This window comes from Anomalospiza imberbis, chromosome 5, assembly GCF_031753505.1.
Source record: "Anomalospiza imberbis isolate Cuckoo-Finch-1a 21T00152 chromosome 5, ASM3175350v1, whole genome shotgun sequence".
In the NCBI taxonomy this organism is placed as follows: Eukaryota; Metazoa; Chordata; class Aves; order Passeriformes; family Viduidae; genus Anomalospiza; species Anomalospiza imberbis.
The window spans coordinates 52,574,847-52,598,759 of NC_089685.1; the positions used below are offsets into that span (position 1 = coordinate 52,574,847).

A 23,913-nucleotide genomic window follows, 5' to 3' on the forward strand; every position below is an offset into this window, starting at 1 on the left:
CTCATTTAGAGAGACTTTAATAGAATCACAGAATGGTTTGAGTTAGAAAGGACCTTAATGCTCATTAGGTTTCAACTCCCCCTTCTGTAAGCAGGGACACTTTCCACTAGACCAGGTTGCTCAGAGCCCATCCAAGCTGGGATTTAACACTTCCAGGGATGGGGGATGCTTTCATGGGCGTGTGCATAGCACAGGGAGCCCCAATCCAGCCTCACACAGACTCCTAAGAGCTTGTATTTACAGGCTCCTGCGAGCGGGAGGCTGTTTACTAACAGCATTAGATAAGGCTTGACAAAGATGAAGGAAGGTAGGCATGCTGTGCCTTAGAAAACTTCTGCAATACAGAGCCCAAAACATTCCTGTAGGCAATTCCAGTTAGAAAAGAACCTAGTAAAGAAGAAGGGGGGAGAAATTTCAAACAGGTTTGGCAGAGCACTTTGGCCACAGCTGGATAGAGTTAAATGACAGGAGAGTAACCAAAGAGCAGTGTGTCCAAGCCATCCCCGAGCAGCCATTGCTTGTCCTGGAGAGGTCTGTGGGACTATCTCAAAATACTTACTCCTTCTATCTCTGAGAGAAAAGAACCCCTAAAGCATGCTGCTTCTCCTCCCACTCTCCTGCAGAAGGGAAAGCTGCTCTCCTGGGTTTGGTGAGGACAAGCTGCTCACATGCTCTGTAAGGCTGCCCAGCACTTGGAGCAGAAGCTCAATTCTGCCTGCTTCAGTGGTACCTACTAGGGAGACATCCATACCTTTTGGGTTCCAGACTTCCAAGGAAACCAGGACACAGCAGCATTGCTTGTAGGGCATCTATTGCAAGGCCCTTCCTTGACACAGACAAGTGCCATGGGGCTGAAGCACACCTTTTCTTTCAGCATCAGTTTGGTCAGTCTGCCACGTCCTGGCGTTCAGTCTGGAACAGAGATCAGTTCCTCATGCATTTCCTTTGCACTTCTGAAGTTAAGCAATTCCTACTCTTTTGCTTGCCCACACATTACACTCTGGAGATCACAGTCACGGTGGTGGTGATGGGGTTTGCTACTGTCAGCATTTTCAGATACTCAAGCAAAGCTCTACTCCTTCCTCAGAGTACTTCCAGAGTAGGCTGGGAAGTTCCTGATGAGTAGGTGGGGGAAAAAGTGACAGAAAAGGGGTAAAAACATGAACTATGAGTTTCCTTGAGGAATAGCATGATAGCACCACCAAACTACTTGGGATTGAGAGACCAGAACATGCAGGCACAGGAGTTTCTCCAGTGGTCTGGTATTGTGCTTGATTCGGAATTTATTATAAACTATAAAACACAAACACAATTACCAAGTTCCCCACTGTGTCCATTTAAACACAGCTAAGCAAAGACATGGATTCATGTTTTAATGGAATGAGCCACAGGAGAGAAGGCACAGCAGGGCCTGCAGCCACATGGCACATTTAATTCCAAGGGAAGAACACCTGACTTCTACATGCAGACAAAGAAATAAATTAATAAAACCAAGTATATGGTCTGGTACCTTTAGGACCATTAATTACACCATCTCTGTTAGGGGACTCTCACAAAACTTCCTGTGAGCCTGATCAGGAAGAGTGCCAAACTGCAGCCATGGGAACACTTTTAGGTCTCCTTTTAGGCTGGGATGAGGGTTTGGTTTCAGCAGTAGTCAAGGCTCAGGTCTTCACAGCAGCTGAGTGAAAAGCAGCTGCTAGAGCCAGACCTGTCAGGAGGAGGAAGGGAGGAAGAGGAGGATTCTCAGCAGAACCGCACCAGGGAGAGTGGAATAAAGCACACGGAAGAACAAGCCCAGATCAAGTCAAAGTATGTTTATTCACGTGAGGTCAGTTCAGACATGACCAGATTGAAAACCTTTCTCCCTCAGAGCACCCTGGAGAAATACACAGAACTGAAAACCCAGGACAACAAGGACGGCAGCAATCCCAGGGCCTTAGGCACGCCTCACTAATTGGGGGTGGCCCCAAAGCGCCGCGCGCTCGGATGCAGCGGCTGGGCGGCCTGGGCTTGGCGCTCCATCACTTCTGACACTTCTCAAGAGGGGACAGAACTGTTTACAGGAAGCCATTTGTTACAGGGGCCGGCCTCTCCTCCCCCCCGCCCCACGACCCCAGCAACATCCCTTCCCTACCCCACCTTTCATCAAAAGCTTATCTGCTGCCCAGAGAGGCAGCCAAAAAGTTCATCCAGGTTGGAATTTGAAACCAGAGATTTTCAGGCGCTGTGGCTGGGGCAAACGGTGCCACCATCCATTTCAGAACTAAATTTCAGGGAGTTTTCATTCTGTTTGTACAGGGGCTAATGAGTAGCTTGGGATGTGAACACTAACCCCAGGGCATAATTCTGAGAACAGGATGATAGATTCTCAGTCTCCTGCTCTAATTATACAGGCAAGAATTGGAATGGGAATGAGAAGAGTCAAGAACAGGACTCAGGCCCCATATCAGCTTAATGGGGCATCATTTTCCCAAGCACTGAAATACTTTGAGGGTTAACAAAAAGATGCAACAATCACCTCCACCCAGAGAAAAAGACTCAAAAAAAGTATAAAATGGGGCAACTGAGTTCCACATTAAGCAAAGCTGTGCTTGGAGACATAACTACAGAAGCAGCGATCACCAAGCAACCGTTCAAAACCGTAAGGCACTAATGATGTTCCACTCATTACAATCAACACATGACTAAAAACTGACAATCATCAATTAAAAAATAAAATCAAATCAATGTACATTTTGAAAAGGCAACTGTTCCCATTTAAAAAGTTTCAAATTCTCAGCTGCAACTTTTGCTGCTCCCCACCTCCATCCAGGCACTGACTAGTTAGACAGAGTGTTTGCTCACAAGTTCTGCAGGTTAACACAGACCTATTACAATGAAACATCTCAAGGCATAAACACAAAACTTTTTTTTGAGAAGTTACTCAGTGATCCCATTAAGATCACCAACAAATGTTACAAGTGTCAGTCGGTCACCCCACTTACTGCAGTACTGCAAAGCACTCAAACACCACCACACCAAGCACAGCCACTTGTGTTTTTAGTGCTTGCAGGCAGACTTGCATCTACCTTTCCCTTCAAGGTTCAACTCAAGCTTCCAAACCCTGGAGCCTGAGGTCCCCTATGCAGCCATAGCCACAGGAGCATGAGGGGGAAAGCAGCAGCTGCTCATTAATGCTACTCCATGAGTACACTTCAGCCCGTGTCTGAGAGCAGCCAGGTCCCTTAAATTCCTTTAATTCCATTCTGATCCTGCTTTGCGAGAGATGAGCAATTGCCCAAGGAGTATGAAGTCAGTGACACCAGTTTCCTACAGAAGGTCACCTCACCCATTTCGGTCAGTATTGGTCAGGTTCAATAAACAAAGTAGTCAAAGTATTTGTGTCCCATTACTGATCCCTGAAGCCATTCAAGGATCCTTTAGACACAAAGGACCTATTAAGGCTTATTTCAGAGATTACATAAAGTATTGCACGCTATTTGTCTGTTTCAATAGTTAAAAAAAATGAAATCTCATTTCTCAGAGATTAGTAACATTATTAAAAATGTTAAAAACAAATACAGAGGTAACTTCTTCATGTGACTCTACTGGAATATGTAACAGTTAATAGATAGGGGATAGCAGAGGTCCATCTGTGCAGAGATTTAGCAACAGCAGTTTTTAAACAACTGGACAGCGTAAATCCCAAATAATTATTATTGCCCTTACTAAAAGCTAAGGTGATCTGAAATTTAGGACTATCCATGAACTGCACTGTATGATTTCACCAGCACAAAAGAGCATCAAGATTCATTGCAAGACAGCCTCCCAAAAACCGTCAGTTTCAAAGAGCTGACTTTGGTCAGCACATCCAGAAATAAATAAGAAAAGGTATAGGAATGACACACCCAACAGAAGACCCTGGTGTGACTGCTGGAAGGGTCTGGGAGGCTGGGGCAATCCATCAGTCCCATGGATTGTCTGGCTTAGGTCAGCAGCTCCGTGACACAGGTGGTCTAAGGACAGGTATTTGGTGCTTCATGACCGAGCTCACCAAAGGCGAGTCAATCAAGTCTTGTGGAGTCGTTTTGAATCAGTCCAAACACGGAGGATGTAAGAAACAAGTCTCCCAGAGTTTCGATGCGTGTCCCAGCTGTCAGTTCCATACAGCAGTCCTGGCAGAGGGGAGCAGAAGTCACTCTGCCAGCATTCGCAGGCGCCGCTCATGCAGCAGCAACCTGATCTCCCTCACTATCAACGGTGAAATGAACAGGATTGTTGAACTCGTCTGTGGAAAGAAGCAAATCCAGGACAATGAGCACAGAGCAACCAGAGCTGCAGCCAGCCCTGCTCCAATGTGCATCCAAGGCCATCCCAGGAAGACACGGGCTTAGAGAAGCAGTGACAGAGTGGCACAACAGAGGAAGGGCTGAGCTTGCAGGAAAGCTCATACAATTTCAGCTGTCATGATCACCTTTTCATAAAGATGAGCTCTCCAGCTCCTCAGTGACCTTCCTCCTCGCCACCTCTGCTGGTTACCAAAGTGGCCTTCTCCCTTGTCAGCACAGATGCAAAGACATCTCCTGGCACTTCCAGCAGGGAAGACCAAGTAAATTGTGCAGCGTTCACCACTGTGGTGATGCTGAGGACATCAGGGCTTCAACAGCTCTCTGCCCCAGCAGCAAAACAGGGCCAAGGCGTTTTCGGTTTAGTTTCAATACCCTCACCACTCTTTCCACTAATCTTCAAGGTCTAACAAACAAGCAGCTTAACTTCAGCTCTCTGAAAATATTAGAAACTACATATCACAGAGATGAAGAAGGAAGAAGCCCTGCCTTGGAAGTCAGGTGCTATGAGCTTTAGGAAATGCATACAGGTATTTTTGGGCAAGTACGTTTGTGTCTCTGCTACAATCTCAGTTCCTGTTGGGCAACATGACTTTAAAGGATCCAAAGTGAACCCATTTGACTTAGACAACCTGAGGCAAAGCCACACCACAGGCCACTCTGAGAATGGTATCAGAAGTCACAGTTCTCAGGTTCCCACAAAAACATCCTATGGCAAATTAAGCTTTGACAGAATTTTTTAAAAATTGATTTCTTACCATTAGAATGAAGAAATAGAAAACCCACATCCATCCCAGGTTCTCCTGGATCAAAGACACTAGATACTAAACAGAAAGGAAAAAAATATTGTTCAAACTGGGAAGATAAGCATAACTTTCAGGCATGACACTTTCATTTACTAGACTTTGTGGGCTGTTAGCATTCCCCACAGAGCTGATCACAAAATCCTCCAACTGATCTTTTCCTGTCAGAAGGGATGACTCAGGACAGCAGCCTTTTTCTGTACAAAACCCACAGTTTCAGCAAAGCAGAGACACCACCCTGAAGCTTTACAGTAACTCAGAACAGCACAAAGAACTGAACTAGACTTTCAAAGGGTGACAAATTGACTCTGCTGAATACGAGTTTTTTGCACGGAACACTGGGACATTAAGTGGATGTAAGTACTCTCAGAAGAACTAAAAGCTCTAGAATGGCTTATAAATTACACGGGACACATTTTCAAGAGCTGTGCTACCAGTAACTACTTAACCCTTCAGCTAGGAAAGACACTTGAGACTACACTTTGCTCTGAGCTGCACCCTGGCTCAATTGGGCAGCCCAGGCCACACAAGAAAATGTATCTCTTATTAGCAGATTTATACTCAGATGCTGCAAAAGGGCCTCCCTTCTTCACTGCTGGATATATCAGAACAGGATCTGAATTTCCAACATGCTCATTGTGCGTTTGCTGTCATTCACACACCCCCAGAATGACGTCGTGGTTGCCTCTGCTGGAATAAATGCAGTGTTGGAAGGGGAGGCAGGTGGAATCTCTCAGAACCAAAGACCCACTTTTTATGATGATGTGAGTTTGGATGGTATGTGTGTGGGAAGACAAAAACACTGAGACCATGCCAGAAGAACACTGAGTGTAACAGTGCACTGGTATTCGTCCTCAAAGCACTTGTAACTTTCCACGTTCAGAGGAGATAAGCAGCATATATCCTACAAAACAGTGACTGAATGATTGCATTTATCAGGCAATCAATGGCAAGCACAAACCCAAAGCTCTTTCTAGAAAAGAAACTCACACACCTCTCCTGGCTCCAGTCTCTCTACTAAATCCTCCCCAAAGCACCACTGTGTTCTTTCACATAGCTAACACTTTATTTGAGAAGGAAACATCCCCAGTGGGCACACTGTCAGCTTCCTCCTCTGCAACACTCTACTCCTCAGACCTCTGGCAGCATACAGTAAGGACTACTGAAGCAAGTGGGGCTGGATTTACAAAGACATGCACAGATAAAAAGAGAAAGCACAAATAAGAGCAAATATTGAATCACTTCATAAACACTGTAACATTCATAATAGGTATTCCAATTTTACTCAGTTACAGAGATACACTTTTCTGTAAGAGAAGGCTTGCCTATCACCTCAAAACAAAAAAAGTCTCAAACGTCAAATATTTTTTTTCACTCTTTGCAAATCTTTTTGAAGTTCAGGATATGAAAGTCTGGAAAATTCACTTGAATTACCAAAGTGCCTTAACATTAGCACTGTGAATTCTTAGTTTAGTTCTTAATTGCATTGTTTCCACTGGAAACTTTGTTAAAACAGACAGGTTTCTTGGGTTGATTCTTAAGTAATTATTTTTAAAAAAACCCAACCCTCTCTTTCTTCCCCCACACAACTTTGGATTGAGGAATGAACTAACATCTGTAACCACAAGAGACACTTTTCCTCCTTCCCCAGACCTCTCTTTCCCTCTGGCAGCCTCACCTGGCCCACGGCAGCACCAATACTGCCTGTTCCATCCACAATTCCTGTGACTGTCGCCAGAGCCTCGCTGCTGCCTTTCACCAGATCCTGACGGCCCAGGTCAGCAGAAATTGCAGAACTGATCATGTTAGAAGGGCCTCCGATGAAAAAGCCTGAAAGTGACAAGAAAACAGCCTTGGTGCAAAACAAATACTCAGATTCTCAACAAAACATCTTCAAAACACCGATTTTTCTACCATGAAAGCTCAGGACAAGAATTAAGTCTAGGGACAGTGCTCAGAGACTAACTGCAGGTAGAGGGGTACCTGAAACACACAGTCATGAAACACCCTGAATATCTGTAGCAGAAACAGCTAACAAGAACATTTTAATTAGCATGGACACTCATGCTACAGCCTCAGTCTCCAGGGGTTCATGGAAGAGATGGAAGGCAAAAAAAAAAAAAAAAAGGAACAAAAAAAAGACCCACAACAACAGGACAGAGCTCTGAAATAAGAGTGTTTGGAAAGAAAAGCTCTATTCATGCAGGCCTAATTCCATAACACAGCACAGTATGTGTGGTAGCACAAAAAAGCTTGTGACTTCTCACAGCACACAGGGTATTTTGGATTCTGACAAACACCCTCAAGTTTGAGCTGCAGCTTATGACTCTGCCATATACCCACTTCCTGAGATACCTGATCACTGCTAGGTATTTTGGCATAAATCCACCTCCACCATACTGAGCCAAGGCAGATCCCCTCAGCTCCAGGCCATTATTCTATACAGACTGTATTCTATACCTCCATCTGTAAGGCAGTTTTCCTACAGCTGTCTTCCAAAGGTAACAGAAACTGAGGCCCAGTTTTCACTCTTTCTGCAGAACCAGCAGAGATGGCAGCACACACAAACACCTTACCACCACCTGGCTGGTGTTAATGATTGTTCTGCAAGGAATTTAGATGTCTATCAGTATAACAGTGGATTTTGAGAAGTTACCTGTAATTGCCATGATCACAGCATTGATAGGTTTGCTGTTTGGGGAACCTGCAAGAGAAAGACCAGGTGAATGTAAATAAAACTTGAATAGTAAGAGAATCCTTCATCTATCTCTCTGGGGAAGTCAGATCAAACTCTCTCATCACAAAGTATTCAGCACTTGAATCAGCCCTTACACTCTTTCTACATTTTCCAAAACACTAATTCCTCCTTACAAAGCCATGTTTGAACATCTACAGGTTCCCCTTGCCTTTCCAGCAGCATGTGTACATGCAGCTAGTTTTCCATTACAGCCCCTCAGTGTCTTTCAGACAGTTTTCCCTGGTATCTCACTTCCAGGCGTCACCCTGAATTCCTCACTCACTTCCACTCAGGGCCCACACACTGCGAGTTACTGCACAAGGCAAGGTGCGCTCTCTTCACATATTCTCAGGCCGTTATCATTCTGATGTGCAACACACTATGGGCACAATAAGGTTTCCTGTTTTGGCTGATAGAAGCTGAATTATCACACTGCAGGAACTCTGGATCACCGGAGCCTTCTGTATCTGCCTGGACAATAGCACATTTTGAGCTAAGCACAAAGCACCTGGGGCTCTGGCTGTTACCGAGTCACAGACTTCAAACCTCACCAGTAATAATTTAATGCTTACTTCCAATTCACTTTTTAAAGCAATGAGTTAGCACAAGAGCCTACAAAAACTCCACTAAACCCAATCCTTGCTATTCAGTAACTTATTGACCTTACTTCAAGACCACCTGAGTAAGCCTGCATGCTTCCAAAAGCCACACTGTTCATTTCCAGATTCAGCAGAAATTTCTGCCCACAGATCTCAAAGTGTTCTATAAAAGTCTGCCTGGACCACCATCCCCTTTTGGAGGAACACGCAGAGAAGTGAAATGGCATCCCAGTGAGTTAAATCACTCTGCAGCACAGGACATTGTCTGAAAACACAAACCTGTCACCCCTAGAAGTGCTTCATAGATGTTTCACAGAAATTACATCTTCCCATCTCCTTACACTGTGTTTTCCTGAGACTCCTTTCAAAAGCTGGACACCAAGAACTATAGCTATCATAGAAGAGGCAGAAACTCTCCAATTTCACCATTTTCAGAAGTCTAAGAGCTTCTCCTGCCCCTGAATAGTGTATATATACTCCAGCACAGATCAGTCCACAGATTCTCTTTCCTCATAGTATAGGGACACACCCGAGATTTCTTGCTCTGCCAGTTATGGTGTTGACACGATGACAGTGCCAAAAATCTCACTGACACTGGAGAAGGATCAGTACCATAACTCACCACTACAGGGAAATCAGAAAATTCATTTCCACCCAATTAATCAGAGAACAGATTTCTTTCTGTGAAGTGCCACACTTGAGCAAAATAGACCAAAAGGCACCATTCTGATCCAGAAGCAGTTTGAAGACCAGAAAACATAATGAGGACAGGCTGTGCTCTGGTTCTCTCTAGGAGGTACTGAATGAGCCTCTTATCCCTGCAGAGCATAACAGTACTCACGGCTGTATCCAAAGAGAGAGCCCACAGCAAAGAGCAGGCTCACTGCTAGCACGGGGGCTCTCTTCTGCAGCACATCAGAAATCAAGCCCTGGATAGTCCCACCTGTTAAAAAAGAAGTCTCACTGTCAGGCTCAGGATGCTGATACCTTGAACAAAGCTCGTTTCCCTCAGTGTAGTGGCCTCCTCATCAATACACATTCCCTCTAAAATCCAGAGAGCAAAGCCTCCTGCCCTTACTGCCCCAGGCACAGAGACAACAGTAAATTTAAGTCTCAGATAAAGCAGAGAAAACTACTCATACTGCTTTACTGGGAATTTAATGCTTCTTTTTTTTCTGGTATGCCACTAGCCAATGCTCCTACTTTCCTTTCTCTTCCCCTACAGGACCACCACAGCTCTATGACCACCACAACCCTGGATTATGCAAGCTGAACGTTGTGGCTGGCTCCTTTAACTGAAAGTGCAAGAAAAGGCAGCTCTTTGTCACAGGGCAAACATTAATACACAGGGGCCTCACATTCCCTGCTGTCTCACCTACTTAGGGCAGGTGAAACTGAATGGAACAAATGCCAAAGGCCAAAAAAAAATCACCTTATGTACTATTGGTACCTCTGCAGGAACTGCTCTGCTGGTAAATGCCAGAATGCTGAGAAAGCCTAGTGCAGACCCTGAATGGTCCCAAACAAGAATGTCTACTATAGGAAAGCTAACTAGACAAGGGAATAAAGCTAGAACCTGAGCACAGGAGAGTGGAAGTCTAAACACATATACAGAATATACTCTTGATTCTGAAAGAACTGGGTCAGGTTTTGCAGCCAGCGGAAATAAAAGCAATTATGTTTAATTTCTGAATATAACACAGTTGGTGCCTGCTCTCCTGAGATCTGCAATGAGTTTGTCCTTAGAAACACAGGACAGACAGGACAGTACAGAATACACCAAGTCCAGATCTAAATCTTCCCCAAGGGTACCTGTCAGAAAGGAAGTAGCAAGCAGGGGCCCCATTTTGTACACAGAACTTATCAACAAGTCCTAGTCAGTGAATAAAAATGCCAGCTGGGGGTAATTTCCAAGAGTAGGACAGTGCTCTCCAGTTATATGTTAACTCCTTAGGGGGTCATATACTTTGTGTTTAAGGAAAAAAAGATAAGCCAAAGCAGCCACATACAAAGCTAGACTTTTCCCACGTTAGGGGAACAGCTAGATCCCACTGAACACAACTGCTCTGGCTGCATTCACTGTCTTTCATTCTCAAACACTAGGGAGGCAGCTGCAAGGAGGTGTCTTTCCCCTGCTCACTCACCTATGATTCCTCCCACATCATACCAGATTGAGAGCTGGTCAGCTTCTGCTTCTTTCCATCCAAAGTTGCTGCTGAGGTAGAAAGGCAGCCAGAAGAAGAATGAGTAATTCACCAGCTTCAAGCAGGCATAGGCCAAGGAGTACTGGAACAAAGAGAGGACCAGCAAGCAGTTAGCACTTGGGAAATGCAAACAGCATTTCTGCTTATTTCCATAAAGCTCTGGATCCAGCTAAAGCTTTCAGGGGAAAGCACTTCCGAATTTCATGTAAGAAGGGAGCATCATGAAAGTTTAATGCTGAACATCAAAGGGAACCCAGGAATACAAAAATCACTGTCTAGGTTATTTTTTTATCACTGAATGCAACAGGTTAAAACACTTTCAGTGTAATTTTGAGAGGAAATGACACCAGGCTTCAAAAAATGAAGAAAATTTAAATTCCTCTTCTGAAGAGAAGGGAGCCAGCCAAGTGACACAAAAAAAGCTTGCGATTTAGTCATCTGTGCATCATGCTGAGAAAAGTTATGTGAAGTGGTTCCTCTGTGCTGTCTTGTGCTGCTCAGAAGGTTCATCTGCTTACAGCACCAAAAGAGAAAGCTTCACTCCTAATCCCCAGGCAGGTATTCCAGGACATGGGATGAAAGGTTGGCCAAAGCTGAGCACAGGCTTTCAAACCCAACAGCTGAGACAACCTTCTTTTGGCTGCTGGGCTCAATTTGTCCTTAGCTGGCAGATCTCCTCCTTCAGAGCTTTCATGTGTGTGGCAAAGATTAGTTCTCAGGGACTGCTGGCCCAGCATGCAGAGGGACAGATCACCCTAATTCAGTAAAGACAGCAGTTCAAGGAACCCACTGAAAAGGCAAACAAGAATGAAGACATTAAAGCACAGCCTTTGAGGCTCTGTGCATACAGACACTTGACTTTGAATTTCAGAAAGCAGATCTTTTTATATATTAAGTACCACAAAATCATCTCTTCTGAATTTATATTATTTTAATAGATACAGACTTTTTAGCTCTATTATTAATGCTTTTTCACTCTTACAGGACACAAACTAATTTCCACCATACATGGAAGACATGGGGATGTTTGGTAGGGTTCTCCTGCCTCTGGGTGTGAAAAGTGCACTGTACAAAGTGATATTTATTACAACAGACTAAGAAACTGTCTACCAGATTGTCTGAGTGATTAAGCATTGAATTCCTAGAGGCTCAGGGGAAAGCTGTCTGTACTAAAACTCTTCCACTGTATCACTCAGCAGGAGATGAGAGGAGCTACAGAAAAAATATGTCAAATAAATTCTTTGTAGAATCTTGACAAGGCTTTGGAGATTCTCTCAGTATTTGGTCTCTCACCAATCTGACATGGTACCCCTGTTTGGCTGGGCACTAAGCTGACATCAGATAAAACTCCGACTCGGAGTGCTCAGGTTGCTGGATTAGGGCGTGGAATCTGTACCCAAAACCCAAAGTTCAAAGCAAGCAACCTCAAGTTGCTGCCATCTCCTTTTGCTCAGGCCAGTGAAAAAAGTCACACATCAGCTGAGGCAGACACCATCACTAACATTTTGTGTGAGGCATTTAGCCAGAGTAGGAAAGAATTCAAGATGGGTTTGCTTTCTTTTGCCGTCCCTCAACTATGGCCTTAACAACAGGACTGTGGTTGTCCTGCACTTGACACACTGACAATGCACCCACCCCTCCTAGATTTTCTGTTGCCTCAATCACAACAGCCAACTGCTTTGCTCATTAAGGGTACCTGAACACTGCCCATTCAGTAGTTCTGCTCCATGGCAAATCCAGGCAGTTCCCACTGCTCTGCTGAGCAGCCACTCTGCCCCTTTCTTGCACTGGTTCTTGTATTCAGGGGGCACACAGAATGTGTGTCCTGATGCAGAAGGTTAACATTGTTTTTTAATGACAGGTTAACTTTTCAGCTGAACATGAATTAGGCAATACTGCTGATACAGAAGCACAAGTTTTCAAGGGGCAGGACAAGGATATGTGGAAACTGCATCACCAGACCTTGTTTCCTGTTGCTCATAAAAAACCCTGCACACTTTGCCAGATGTTACATCATGCTGATTCAGGCTTTTCAGGCCAGCTTTCTGCTTTAAGATAACTAAAAATCTCCAAATCTCAGTATCAGTAACATAGAGCTCCGTATGATGCTCAGTTGGGACTGAGAACCCCACTCCTCAGGGCAGGCATCTACCTTACCAAGGAAGCATCCTACAGGCACCTTTGGCCATGGTCTCCCTTGCAAATTCACAGCAGGAAGGGCAGGATCTCTGCTGCACTTCATCGGCTCACTACAAGCACTCCCTGCATGTAATCTTCCCAGGAGGGAAGAGCAACACACACCAGCCACCCAGACAGCATCATCCATGCACACAAGGATAGCAGGCCCAACCCCAACATTTTCACAGCATGAGATGTCAGATGCCAACCACTACAACATATGGTCAACATATTAACAATGATGTGTACAAATCCTGACAACACAAAAAGCCAGCTTTATGTTCAACAGATAAGTCAGCTCTTATTTAAGAATCTGTGTCCTCACCAGTACTACACCAGGAAGGCAACAAGCCTGGAAAAAGCCAATGGCCCTGGGCTGGTTGTCATTGTCAGTTGCTTGAATGGAGTAATTCTGGTCATCATCATCTACATCATCATTGCCCATTAGAGGTCTGTTGGCATCTTCTTCCACACTGGCTTCATCTTCATCTGCTCCAAGCTCAGGGAGGCCTAAGTTTTACAAGGAATAAGCAACAGGAAAAACAGACCACAGCCTGTTCACCCTTTCCCCACACTAAAGCTATGCTCGCTTCTTTTAAGCAATTCTACCTTCTAGCAGTTCCCTTGCTCTCCCATACCTCCATCCTCCTTTGGCTTAGAAACTCTTCTAGATGGTGTTCTGCAGTGCCGCCACTTTCTACCCTTTGTCTTCTAGGGCTCTTGAAAGTATTGTGTGATCCTGGCGTCGGCTTTGTCTGTTCTGAGTGTCTGGCCATTAGTTGGAAGACACAACAAATTAGTGCATTTCCCCCCTTATTGAGGGGCTGGGATCCTCAGCCCTGGCCCTGGGTGCCACCTCCCTTGAGCCTGGAGGCTGAGAGCAGCAGCAGGGACTCAGACACCCGCTGTCCGTTAACGCCTCTGCTGGAATGGAAGGCCTGGGAACTGCATTGTGCTTCCTGGGATGCAGAGCACTCTTATGAGCACACTTTATGGCAGCTTCAGAGCTCCCAACTTTACAGACTTTGCAGGCACCTGGGAAACCTCCTCCACGGCCCTGTCAAAGCCACAAAGTTCTTTTGTTCCCCTGTTGCACTCTGACTTGCCTACCACCTTCTCAGAGAAGAAATGTGTCCAACCCAAGAGTTATTTATCTGGCTGTGAGAGACCTGCAGACCAAAACTACCTTCCCTTCCCATTGCACACTTAAGGCTTGCCATAGTTTTCTCCTACAATAGCCAGTTATCAGTTTGCCTGCTGTTTCTTTAACAAATACTGGTGTTTCAGGTGAAGAAAAACTGATAATTAGGCATATCCTAGTGGAGATGTTAGAGCCATGCTGTTTTATTTGGCTTTAAAAAAACATCCAGACCCTATTCACACGACACATGGTAGCATTTAGTGTGATCTTGGCAAGCAAAGCATTTGCTCCATTAAATGCACTAAGGTGCAGCACCATTTGATAAGAGCCCTGAGGATAAATGCTGTCAGAATGAGTAGTACTACATGGAAAGCTGCAGATCTGCTCTCCATGAAGGGACTGAAATAGCACAGCTCTTCCACTCACCCACTTCCTTCGGCGATGTCAGGAGCCCAAAGAACACAATAACTCCTCCAGCAAACTGTACTGAGGCCGTCACCAAGAAAGCATACTGAGGAGAAATAAAGAAAACATTCTTTTTTAAAGCACCTTCAGTCACATACACCTCCCTCTCTAATGAGGGTTTCTTTACACTCCAACCTCATGAGAGAGCAAACACTGCTACAACAACCCAGACTGCATCCACGACACCTGGAAACAAGTGATCTCTGCATCTCCTGAACGGACTTGGTCCTATCTAGGCTTATCTGTGCTGAGGTGACAGCAGTGGGGAAGGAGCTGAGCCAACACAACCAGAGATCCAGCTCTATTGGAAGGGACTGCTCACAGAAGAGTCAAGCACCAAATTTAGACAAGGTTTCTCAGAGCTTTGGTCAATCAGATTCTTGAAATCCTTCAAAGACAGATCCTCCAGGTTCTGTCCCCTTGTTCCACTGCTTAACATACATCATAGGAAAATGGTTTTCCAAACATCCAAATGGAACCATCCCTGCTTCACTTTACACCCACTGCTTTTTTGCTCTCTCAAAGTGCAGTCCTGGAAAGAGTCTGGCTCTGATTTCTCAACAATCTTCTCCCAAGCTTTGGAAGGCTGCTCTTGGTGCTGTAAGCCCTCTCATGTCCAGAGTGACCAGCTCAGCTCTGCCAGCCTGTTCTCAGAGGTCCTGTGCTATGGATGTGCTGGGTCACTCCCATTCCCTGTGCTCAGTTGTCCACCATCACACAACAGCCTGGCCTCTTCCCAGTCACAGCAGCTATGCCTCTGTGCCCTTCCAGCTCCAGGGACTCCAGTCAACTCAGAAACTGTGATGGATGACCCTGAAGAGCACTTGAAGCCACCCAAATAAGAAGAAGGTATAATGTGACACTAGAGCTCCTTAATATCATCAGTCTCATTTACAGAGGAGTCTCAGGCTCATTTCTCCCAGCTTAAGAGGCAGGAAAGGAACAGCCTTTCTATTCTGCCTCCACAGAATTCGGGAAGATGAAATTGGACATATGAGGCTGTTATCTCTCAAAGAAAGGATAAAAAACCAGTGTCTCATAACCTATTCAGACATGCAGGTGTAGCTAGAAGCCAGGCAGCAATACTGACCTCATAGCCATACTTGAGAACACAGGAGGCAAGGAATGCCCCAAGGATATTTCCCACAGATGCACAGGCACTCCAGAGTCCAAACACAAAACCTCTCCTGCAGAAGGGGAAAAAGATTTGAAGCAGACAATGTGAGGACAGATGACATTAAGAACAAGACAAGAACAAAACATTCAAGTGAACTTTAACTGATGAATTTAGTTACACCATTTTCCCTGACCACTTCAAAGAGGCTTAAAGTTCATTTAAAACAAAACACATAATAACTTGGAGGTGACAAATAGATAAGGCAGGAACCCTGAAACATCTGTGTTAAAGGAGAGTGAGCTGGCAACAAGGTTACAAACTATGACTGGAGCTCATCTGCAATATCCCGAAGTGAGAGCAGAGCCTAGGATGACTCAGTTATCATTAGCTCTCTTTATTGCTAAGTAGACAGAAACAGGTTTTTCAGTGATATGAAAATTAAAATTCAGTCACTCTACACTATGGGATTTTTGAAGTTTGAACCTATGCTTTTAAAACACACAGTTGTGTTCACACCAGGCTGTTCTGTGGCTCCAGAAAAAGGTGAAAGAGAGAATGTAATAAGTAAGGCATATTTCATCCTACCTAATTAAAATGATGATCTAACCGTTGGCCTTTCTGGTTTGAAAATTTCAGCTCAATCTGTTACTCAGCACTTCAGATAAGTGAGTCACTGACGGAAACTCAACTTACCCAGCTTTTCCAAACCAATTTCCCATGACAGCAACCACACAGGGCCAGCCAGTGGACTGCAGCAAGCCATTCACAACCCAGAGACAGCAGTAGAACCACTTGTTGTAGAAATGCAACCATTCTGTGAGTGTGCCAAAGGAGAACACCTGGAGGAGAGCAGGAGGAAAACAGAGAAGGCTACTTCTGAAAGACAGGCAGGAGTGAGGTCCCAAAAAAAGGAACAAGCTTTCAGGGAGCTGTGCAGGGGCCAAGGCAGAGGCCAGGCTGGCGTTGTTTGAGACACAGCACAGGGCTCACAGCACCATCTGCTGAGCCAGCACTGCTCTGACTCCAGAGACAAACGTGCTGCCATGGCACTTCCTCTCCAAGACTTCTGTCTCCCCAAACAACACAGTTATAACAGGAGAAGAGAAGGAAGACACAAATAGTTTCAATGAGAACACTAAAAATACAGTAGCCTCTTGATCTGCTGCTGTACTGACACGCTAATCTGTGAGGCTCTCTGCAGACACAGAACCCTCACAGGTCATGTATCTTCACCAAATTTAACACAAATACTACAGCCAGGTCTCAAATTACCAAGTGCTCTAACCCAAAATAAACACACACTGTGGCACAGCGTGCTTGATGCATACTTGTAGTCATGTGTCTGCAGAGCCCAACAGGCCACAGTGGGGTTTGTAGCCACCAGCAAAATAAACACACTCCACAGATTTTACCACTACTTTAATAACCAGAAAACCACAAGATAAAACTGATTTACACTTATCTGAAGTGGCTCGAACTTGAACACAAAACACCTTTTGTTTTAAGCAGACATTCTTTTTTGACACATACCCTCTTGGCAGTTATATAAAACAAGTAAATGAGTGCCTGGTATTATTAGAATGCCCTTTAAAGAACAGAACAAAGATTGTGTTTGGAAGCAAAAGCCTCAATAACAACAAGCATGGTCTAAGAGATTAAGTTATACTACAAAACAGTCCCCAAAAGCCCAAATACACTAATCTGGAACAAAAGCTCTTCATCAGGTCTCTAGACAGTGTCTCAAACTTAGGAATTTCCTTCTGACAGTGTCCAGAGCTGGACATTTCAGTAAGGAAAGAGTTCTCTATGCTCCATGCTTTAGACAGTGCAGTACATGCATCCAGAATCAAGTTAGACCCACAGGCTTTGAGACCACTGAGGTACAGCTACAGCTCATGAGCAGATTCACACAGAAGCAGAGCCTCTTCTCCCCTACAGCAAAACCCTACCCAGAATCCCTAAGGCAAATTTTTAAATCCCACTACTATGTTCCAACTTACCACCAGAGCAGAGGAACACATGCCAAAAGACAAAACCCAGCGTAAATTCAGGCGGTCCCCAACTATGCCGCTGACAAAGAGACCCTAAGAACAAAACACAGCATTAAATCAAGCCAGAGGATTCTCACCTTACAACTGTAGGAATTAAAGCTACATAGAAAGGCCATACTAATCCAAACACTTCTGTTACACCAACTTACAGTTTGATTCTAACCACTTCTCCTGCCACTAAAGAAACCTTGCTTGTGGCTGCTCATTACATTTTTTGTTTCAAAGAATTCAGCTGAGAACTCTTGAAGAGACAGAACTAGTCCTCTCCGGTGACAGGGGTGTAAGAAATTCTGAAGTGATAGTATTTCCCTTGTGTTTGTTAAAAAACATCTTCACATGGGTGACAGGCATGGGCAGAACTAACAGAAACTGGAAGAGAAGGTTTGCCTCTAAACTAAGCTTTTTATTGTGGGTGTGATCTTCCCAGTAAGAGTCAACCAAAGCTGAGCAGCTTGGGGTTAGTTTTACTCACCACAGCATAGGAAAACAAAAAGATGGTGTCCAAAGTCCCCAGGAAGAGAGTTGCTTCTTCTGCATTTGCAAATAAATGGCTGCTGTTCCAGAGCTACAGAGGCAAATTTTTGACAGGTAAACAAGGAGAGGCATAGCTCATTCTACTCTTTTTCAATGAAAACCCCAGCTCCAAAGCAGAACAGCACCCGGCCCAAGCAAGCTCCCATTTCTCCAACACCTTAGGTATCAAATCAAGAACAATTCTGGCATAATCTTCTGGCAGAAAATGTGCACTGACACTTTGCTTCCCTTCTAAAATGCAAGCTAGCAAGCCAGAAGTGAGAAATGCACCTGGATCAAGACAAATGAGTGGCAAAACAAACCCTACTTCTAACAAGCATGTAACAGACAGCTTCTTACTCTGAAACACTGATGAGCATTTTAATGAATAATACAATAAAGGCATATTCTGTTTTATGTGCAGCATCTCTTCTGTATTTCTCTTGCTGTCTTCACTAAATGAATAATTCCCTTAAAGTATTTGTGGCAGCAGCCAAAATAAGAAATGACAGAAAACAAACAGAAAAGAAAGAGCACAAAAGGAATAAGGAGAAGAAGTACACTGGTTGGAAACTATTTACAACAAACTCCAGTCATCACTAATGTTGTTGGGTTTTGTGCTTACCCTGAGTTTCACTTTAGCTTCAATATGATCAAAAAAAGGGAAAAAGTCTCACTTGTCCCCAAAGATTAGTGACATTAGGTCAAAAAAAAAAAAAAATAGCTAGCTTTGAGGATAATTTGAAGAATTAATGAAGTTAATCAGAACAAAATTTTCTTCCCTTCCCACCATGTCTCCATTAGAAAACAAACAAACCCAACCCAAGCCTGACCTGCAGATGTGCCTAACTCAAATATCATCAGTTTCAGCTTGATTCTACCTCTCCAGGAGAACATCCTATACAGACAACACTTATCATACATCCACTTAGTTTAACAGATGTAACCTGAATTGATACCTAAAGGACCAGTTTGACCATTTTTCTTGATCAGACACATGCATCTCAACATCCAGAAAATCCCAAATCATCTATATATTAAAAAAATCAAAACAGCTTCCAGAATGTACTAGTTTGAATGTTAGTTAAAGAACTAAATATAAACACCTTGCATTTCATTTTAGCATCCCTGAGATGCACACTCCTTTCGGCCATACTATAAAATCCTGAACACATTACAAGCCAAATTTACTGTTTTCACTTATCACAAGAAGTCAGCATTTATCATCCTTCTATTCCTTCTGTCAAACACTCAAAAAACCAATGATTTCTAATGTAGGCAGTGCTTCAGCAGCTGACTTGGAACTCCCAGCCCCAATAGATCTCATGGCCTGTGACCAAGCTTTTGATGTAAGATTTCTTCCACTTCTCAAAAGCATCAGGACAAAGCATTACAAAAAACAAGCCCTAAAACCCCCATGGTGGGAGCCACGAGATAGTTCTTGCCTTCCCATTTGTGAGAACCAAGCAGTTTAAAACTTCCTTTCCTGCCAGCAAGCACTGCCAAAACTCCCACTGCTTTAACTGAAACCAGGATTTTTACAGAGAAGGGGTACTGGATGTTCAGCATGGAAATCAGGCCTTTCAGATGCAAGATAAAATGTCATTCTTCACCATCAATTTAGGATAAACAGCTAGCACAGTCAGACAGCTGTTTACTCTCCTAATTTGGATATGCTTTTGAGAGGGTGGCAGCAGCAGCACTGCCACAGAGAAAGCACAGCCAGGATTTTCACAGAACCCTCTGTAAGCCCATTAACTGCTTTGGTTTATTGCCTCCAACACTTCAGAGGAAGAGTCCCTCTTCCCCCTCCTCCATGCTATTGCCTATTGCAGACTCTTCTGGGTCCCCCCCCTTTCCACTGGAACACTGTAGCTTCTTGAGAAGTTTATTTTCTGGGCACCACTAGGAAAGTTTCAGCATCGCCTGGTGATCCATGAAACTGCAATGCCAACACCTGAAGTTTCCACTCACATTCTGAGAAGTGAGGAAACACCTAAAGGGGCCTCTTCAGCCCCACAAGTTCAGTCCACTGGCAGCTGCCCACCTTTCCTATCATCTCCTTCTCCCTTGTGTCCTTACCTCATATGGCTGGAGCTTGGGGGCCGTGCTGTTTCGGCAGGAGGGAGTCCATTGGCTGGAAATGCTGACTTTGACATTACTGAATGTCTTTCTGGAGGCATGGAGCAGGGAATAACTGCCAGGAAACACACAGACACAGGTTGGCCCAATCTCCTCTGGAGGTCAAGGGTGGAAATACAAATCTCTGAGCAGAGGTACGCTCAACCTACCTGAAGAAGGTCAGCAGGAACACAACAATATGATGGTGGGTGCAGTGGGACACAAGGCCTCTGTTGGCAGGCTGCCTCCGTAAGCTTCCAGGCACAGCCATGTTCCTGGCAACCCTACCCCTGCTCCTGCCTTGGCCACGAGGGCTGGATGGTGACTAAGTCATTCTTCTGCTCCCTTAAAGAGAAGAAGATGGGAAGGGAGGAGAAGAGAAAACCATTTTGAATTAAAACACGTGTACGAAGTACAGCTCTGTTACCCAAACAGCTCGAATCCAGATGGAACAACTCCATGCCATGCCTTCCCAACTTGTTTCACACCACCACCCATTCATCACTTGTACATTCCTCAGTAAGTTCTATGGCTTAAGGTGTCTTGTTATTCCCATTCTCCCAGTACCCTCATGGCACTTCTTTTTTGGTTCTCTCCTAGCAGATGCCTCTTCAGTGCCCAGGACCAAAGGAGTACCCCCTGGATCTACCAATTTCCAGCAATCTCCCGTTAAAGACCACTGTACACCATTTACACACATGGTGCACTAGAGAGTGACCACAAATAAGAGCTTTCTGCTGCTACCTGGCTGGACACAGACAGGTGATGAAGCCACAAGAGCAGAATTTGGCTATGGCTGGAGAAGGGTTTGGGATCCGACTGCCTCATTAAGATGTTGTTGAAGGAATACACCCAAGAGTGGACTTGCTTAGATGGAAAAAGGGATGTAGCTGTGAGGACAGTGCTGAAATCCAACAGCTGGAATCCTTTCCTGTTTATTCTCAAGCCTGACATTACAGCTCCATCAATCCCCAACTCATTAGTACAGCACACAACAAGTCATACCTTCCTGTCCCTACCTGAAGGGCATGGGTGACACCTGCCTCAACCTCGAGACAACCAGAAACTATCAGTACTGAGGGAAGGCCATCACAGACACAGAGCTTCCTCATGCTGCTCCGTGCCACACCATTCCAATGCCCCAGCTGAGCTAGCATGGCTGAGGGACGATGTTTGCTAACAGATTTTGGGAAACAGCCCCACTGGGCAGCGAGGGGATTAATGTCTCTCCACACATTTCAGATGACATGCCAACATCGCAAACTTTCTGAGTGCTGAGCAGAGGTAAAATAGAGCACCACCTCTGTTCCCCCAAAGGATCAGCACTGAAATAAAACAGAATATAATGCCTTTGTGTCCGTTTCCACAGGTGCTGTTCGTAATTATTTGCACATCTGACAGAAGTCTTTTCAAGTTCAGCTTCATAACCTCACCCGAAGTAAGTAAAAGTCATTGGCCAGACAGTCTCTCACCTAAATTTCTGCTGCTGAAAACTCTTTATTTCACACAGACTTTCTACTCCTCCTTTTAAAGCTTTAATCAGGACACCTTTCACTGCAGGCAGTCTCCCTTCCCTGTTCTCTCAGTGATGACACATGCTTGACCAACAGCAATATCCAGCTCCTGCTGGATACGCGAACCATTGTGGAAACTGACATCACATCTGACCTCCAAAACCAGAGTGTGGCACGGAGATCCTCTGAGTAACACGGACCCAGCTATGACAGCTTTGAGACACTGGAGTCACATTTATGCTACACCACGCCTGAACACCTCCATTCTCATCCAGGGCAAATGCAGTGAGGCTGTACAAGACCTGACACCATCTGTCTCTACACAGCCCAGGAGCTCTTGAGCCACACTGCCACTGCTCCAGCTGGCACACAGCACCTCCTTGTAGGGACATGTGTCTAGACTGCTTGGGTTCAAGAGGAAAAAAAAGTGCCTACAACTGGAGCTGTGAGAAGGCAAGACTAGCCCCGAAGAGGCAACTTTGCAAGCAGTCTTGATCCTACCTTCACCTGAGGCCCCAGACCACTTCTCAGCACCAGTGAATGAAGACTCAGCACCCACCCAAGTAGCACGCAGTGCAGCAGTAACCCTACAGCTCAGGGCTGTCCCCCACGCCAGCTGCACTGAGAAGGGAAAGCCAAGGCACTCCAGTTTCCCAGCTCCACGGTCCTTACAGGCCTGTGAGCCACACGGTCTGCTGGTCAAACACAAGAGATTCCTTGGTTCTCCCTCCCCTCCCACCAGGCAGATAACAGAGCTGTCTCAAGGAAAGCAAAACACTGCCAGTTGTGCAACGCTGTGGGGAAAAGTTCCTTCCTTGGGTAATCAGTCTGCAGCCCAAAGCACAAGATTTACTACTTGCTTCGTGTCAACATACGCAAATACAGATCTTATTTGTCCAAGATACTGAGTCCTTTTAAAGCTAAGACCTAGTTTGACCTTAAAGTCACCTGTTTTGGTTTTTTTTAACAGCATTTACTATTGAAATAGTCCGTTCCCCAGAGCTTCCCAGTCTCAGGTCTTCTTTCTAGAATACTTTCTGATACAGGACACTTTCACAGTGTAGAGATAATCACAAAAGATTTTGTTTCCCCTCTATCTTCATCCTGCCCTTTCTGTATTCAAAACTGGCATTCTTCATAGGCTAGAAAAGTCTGCAACTAGTTTCTTCTCTAAAGTAAGTCTTCTAATTATTGTGAGAACACCACAGTAACTTTATGGTGGAGGAAGAGCAAAAGCTCGGCAGCAGGATGACCCACAGAACTCAAGACAGCGAAGCACGTGCCTTTACGAAAGGAAGAGGCGTACTTTTATAGTGTTAGACTGCCTCATCTAACTATTTAGCACTATTTACCTACAGCCAGCCGGTATTCTGAGTAAGCTTTTGATAGGCTTTCATCCTTATCTGTTAAGCTCTCCTCGGTGTTCTACCTTATCCTTTCACTTAAAGGCAAAATAAGACACCTTAAGTTCAAAATAAACACCCTTAATGCTATACCACTGCCCTCCAAAGCCGGCAGGAAAGCGCAGCCTTAACATTCCAAAGTGCAAAACAAACGAAAGGATTATTTCTTCAAAATAATAATAATTTTAAAAACCCAAAGAAAACCCCATCAAACCCCAACAATCCCCCAGACTCCTATGCCATTTTTCCAAACTGACGGAAGAACAGCGACACAACCGCAAACCCACCCAGGGCCCTCGGCCGCCAGCACAAGCACACCGTCTGTCACCGCGGATGCCCCGCCGGATGCTGTCCGGGAAGAAGGACAAGGGGCTGCCCCGAGCACCCGAATGCTCCGGGAACGATCCGGGCTGCCGGGGAGGCCCCGGTCCCGGCCCAGCCCAGCGCAGCCCAGCCCGAGGCAGGGGCGAGGAGGAGGACGCGGCTCCCTCCGGGCGCTGGGGCCACGTCCCCGGCGGGGCGGGGCGGGGAGCGGAGCCGAGCGGGCAGCGCAGGGCAGGGCAGGGCACGGCCCGGCTCCGCCGCCGTCACTGCCGCTCCACGCCCCGGGGAGCCGCCCGGCGCCGCGCACCGCGCCCGGCGCCCAGCGCGGCCGGAGGAAGTCGGCGGCGGGAGGCGGCTCTTCCGGGCGGTCCCGCGGAGCGGCGGGAGCTGTAGTCCGGCCGCGGCCGCCGCCGGG

The 23,913-nt window shown here is 45.4% G+C and overlaps 1 protein-coding gene across 2 annotated transcripts; it reads right to left on the reverse strand.

The window, feature by feature from the left end:
* Positions 1-1,802: 1,802 nt before the first annotated feature.
* SLC37A3 (solute carrier family 37 member 3) lies at positions 1,803-23,587 on the reverse strand. 2 transcript variants are annotated; one of them, XM_068190800.1, is made up of 15 exons: positions 23,462-23,587; positions 20,428-20,602; positions 20,219-20,333; positions 18,096-18,188; positions 17,573-17,656; positions 16,266-16,411; positions 15,546-15,642; positions 14,417-14,501; positions 13,175-13,359; positions 10,612-10,753; positions 9,309-9,410; positions 7,788-7,835; positions 6,810-6,961; positions 5,087-5,152; positions 1,803-4,270 (listed from the first exon to the last, which is right to left on the reverse strand). In XM_068190800.1, the coding sequence occupies exons 2-15, from the start codon at positions 20,526-20,528 to the stop codon at positions 4,178-4,180; spliced, it is 1,509 nt and encodes a 502-aa protein (XP_068046901.1). In that variant the 5' UTR covers positions 20,529-20,602; positions 23,462-23,587; the 3' UTR covers positions 1,803-4,177. The 2 variants fall into 2 exon arrangements, with proteins under 2 accessions (XP_068046901.1, XP_068046900.1); XM_068190799.1 differs by having other exon boundaries at positions 20,428-20,595; positions 23,458-23,578.
* Between the last annotated feature and the right edge of the window lie 326 nt (positions 23,588-23,913).

What these genes read in the sequence shown, in the direction of transcription:
- SLC37A3 (XM_068190800.1), bottom strand. Translation starts at nt 20,528, where the DNA reads ATGGCTGTGCCTGGAAGCTTACGGAGGCAGCCTGCCAACAGAGGCCTT. An exon ending in GCCTTCCTGGTGTAGTACTG is followed by an intron (nt 10,754 to 13,174) that starts GTGAGGACACAG and finishes TCTTTGTTCCAG; the next exon opens with TACTCCTTGGCCTATGCCTG. An exon ending in CTCTCTCTTTGGATACAGCC is followed by an intron (nt 7,836 to 9,308) that starts GTGAGTACTGTT and finishes TTTCTCTTGCAG; the next exon opens with GTTCCCCAAACAGCAAACCT.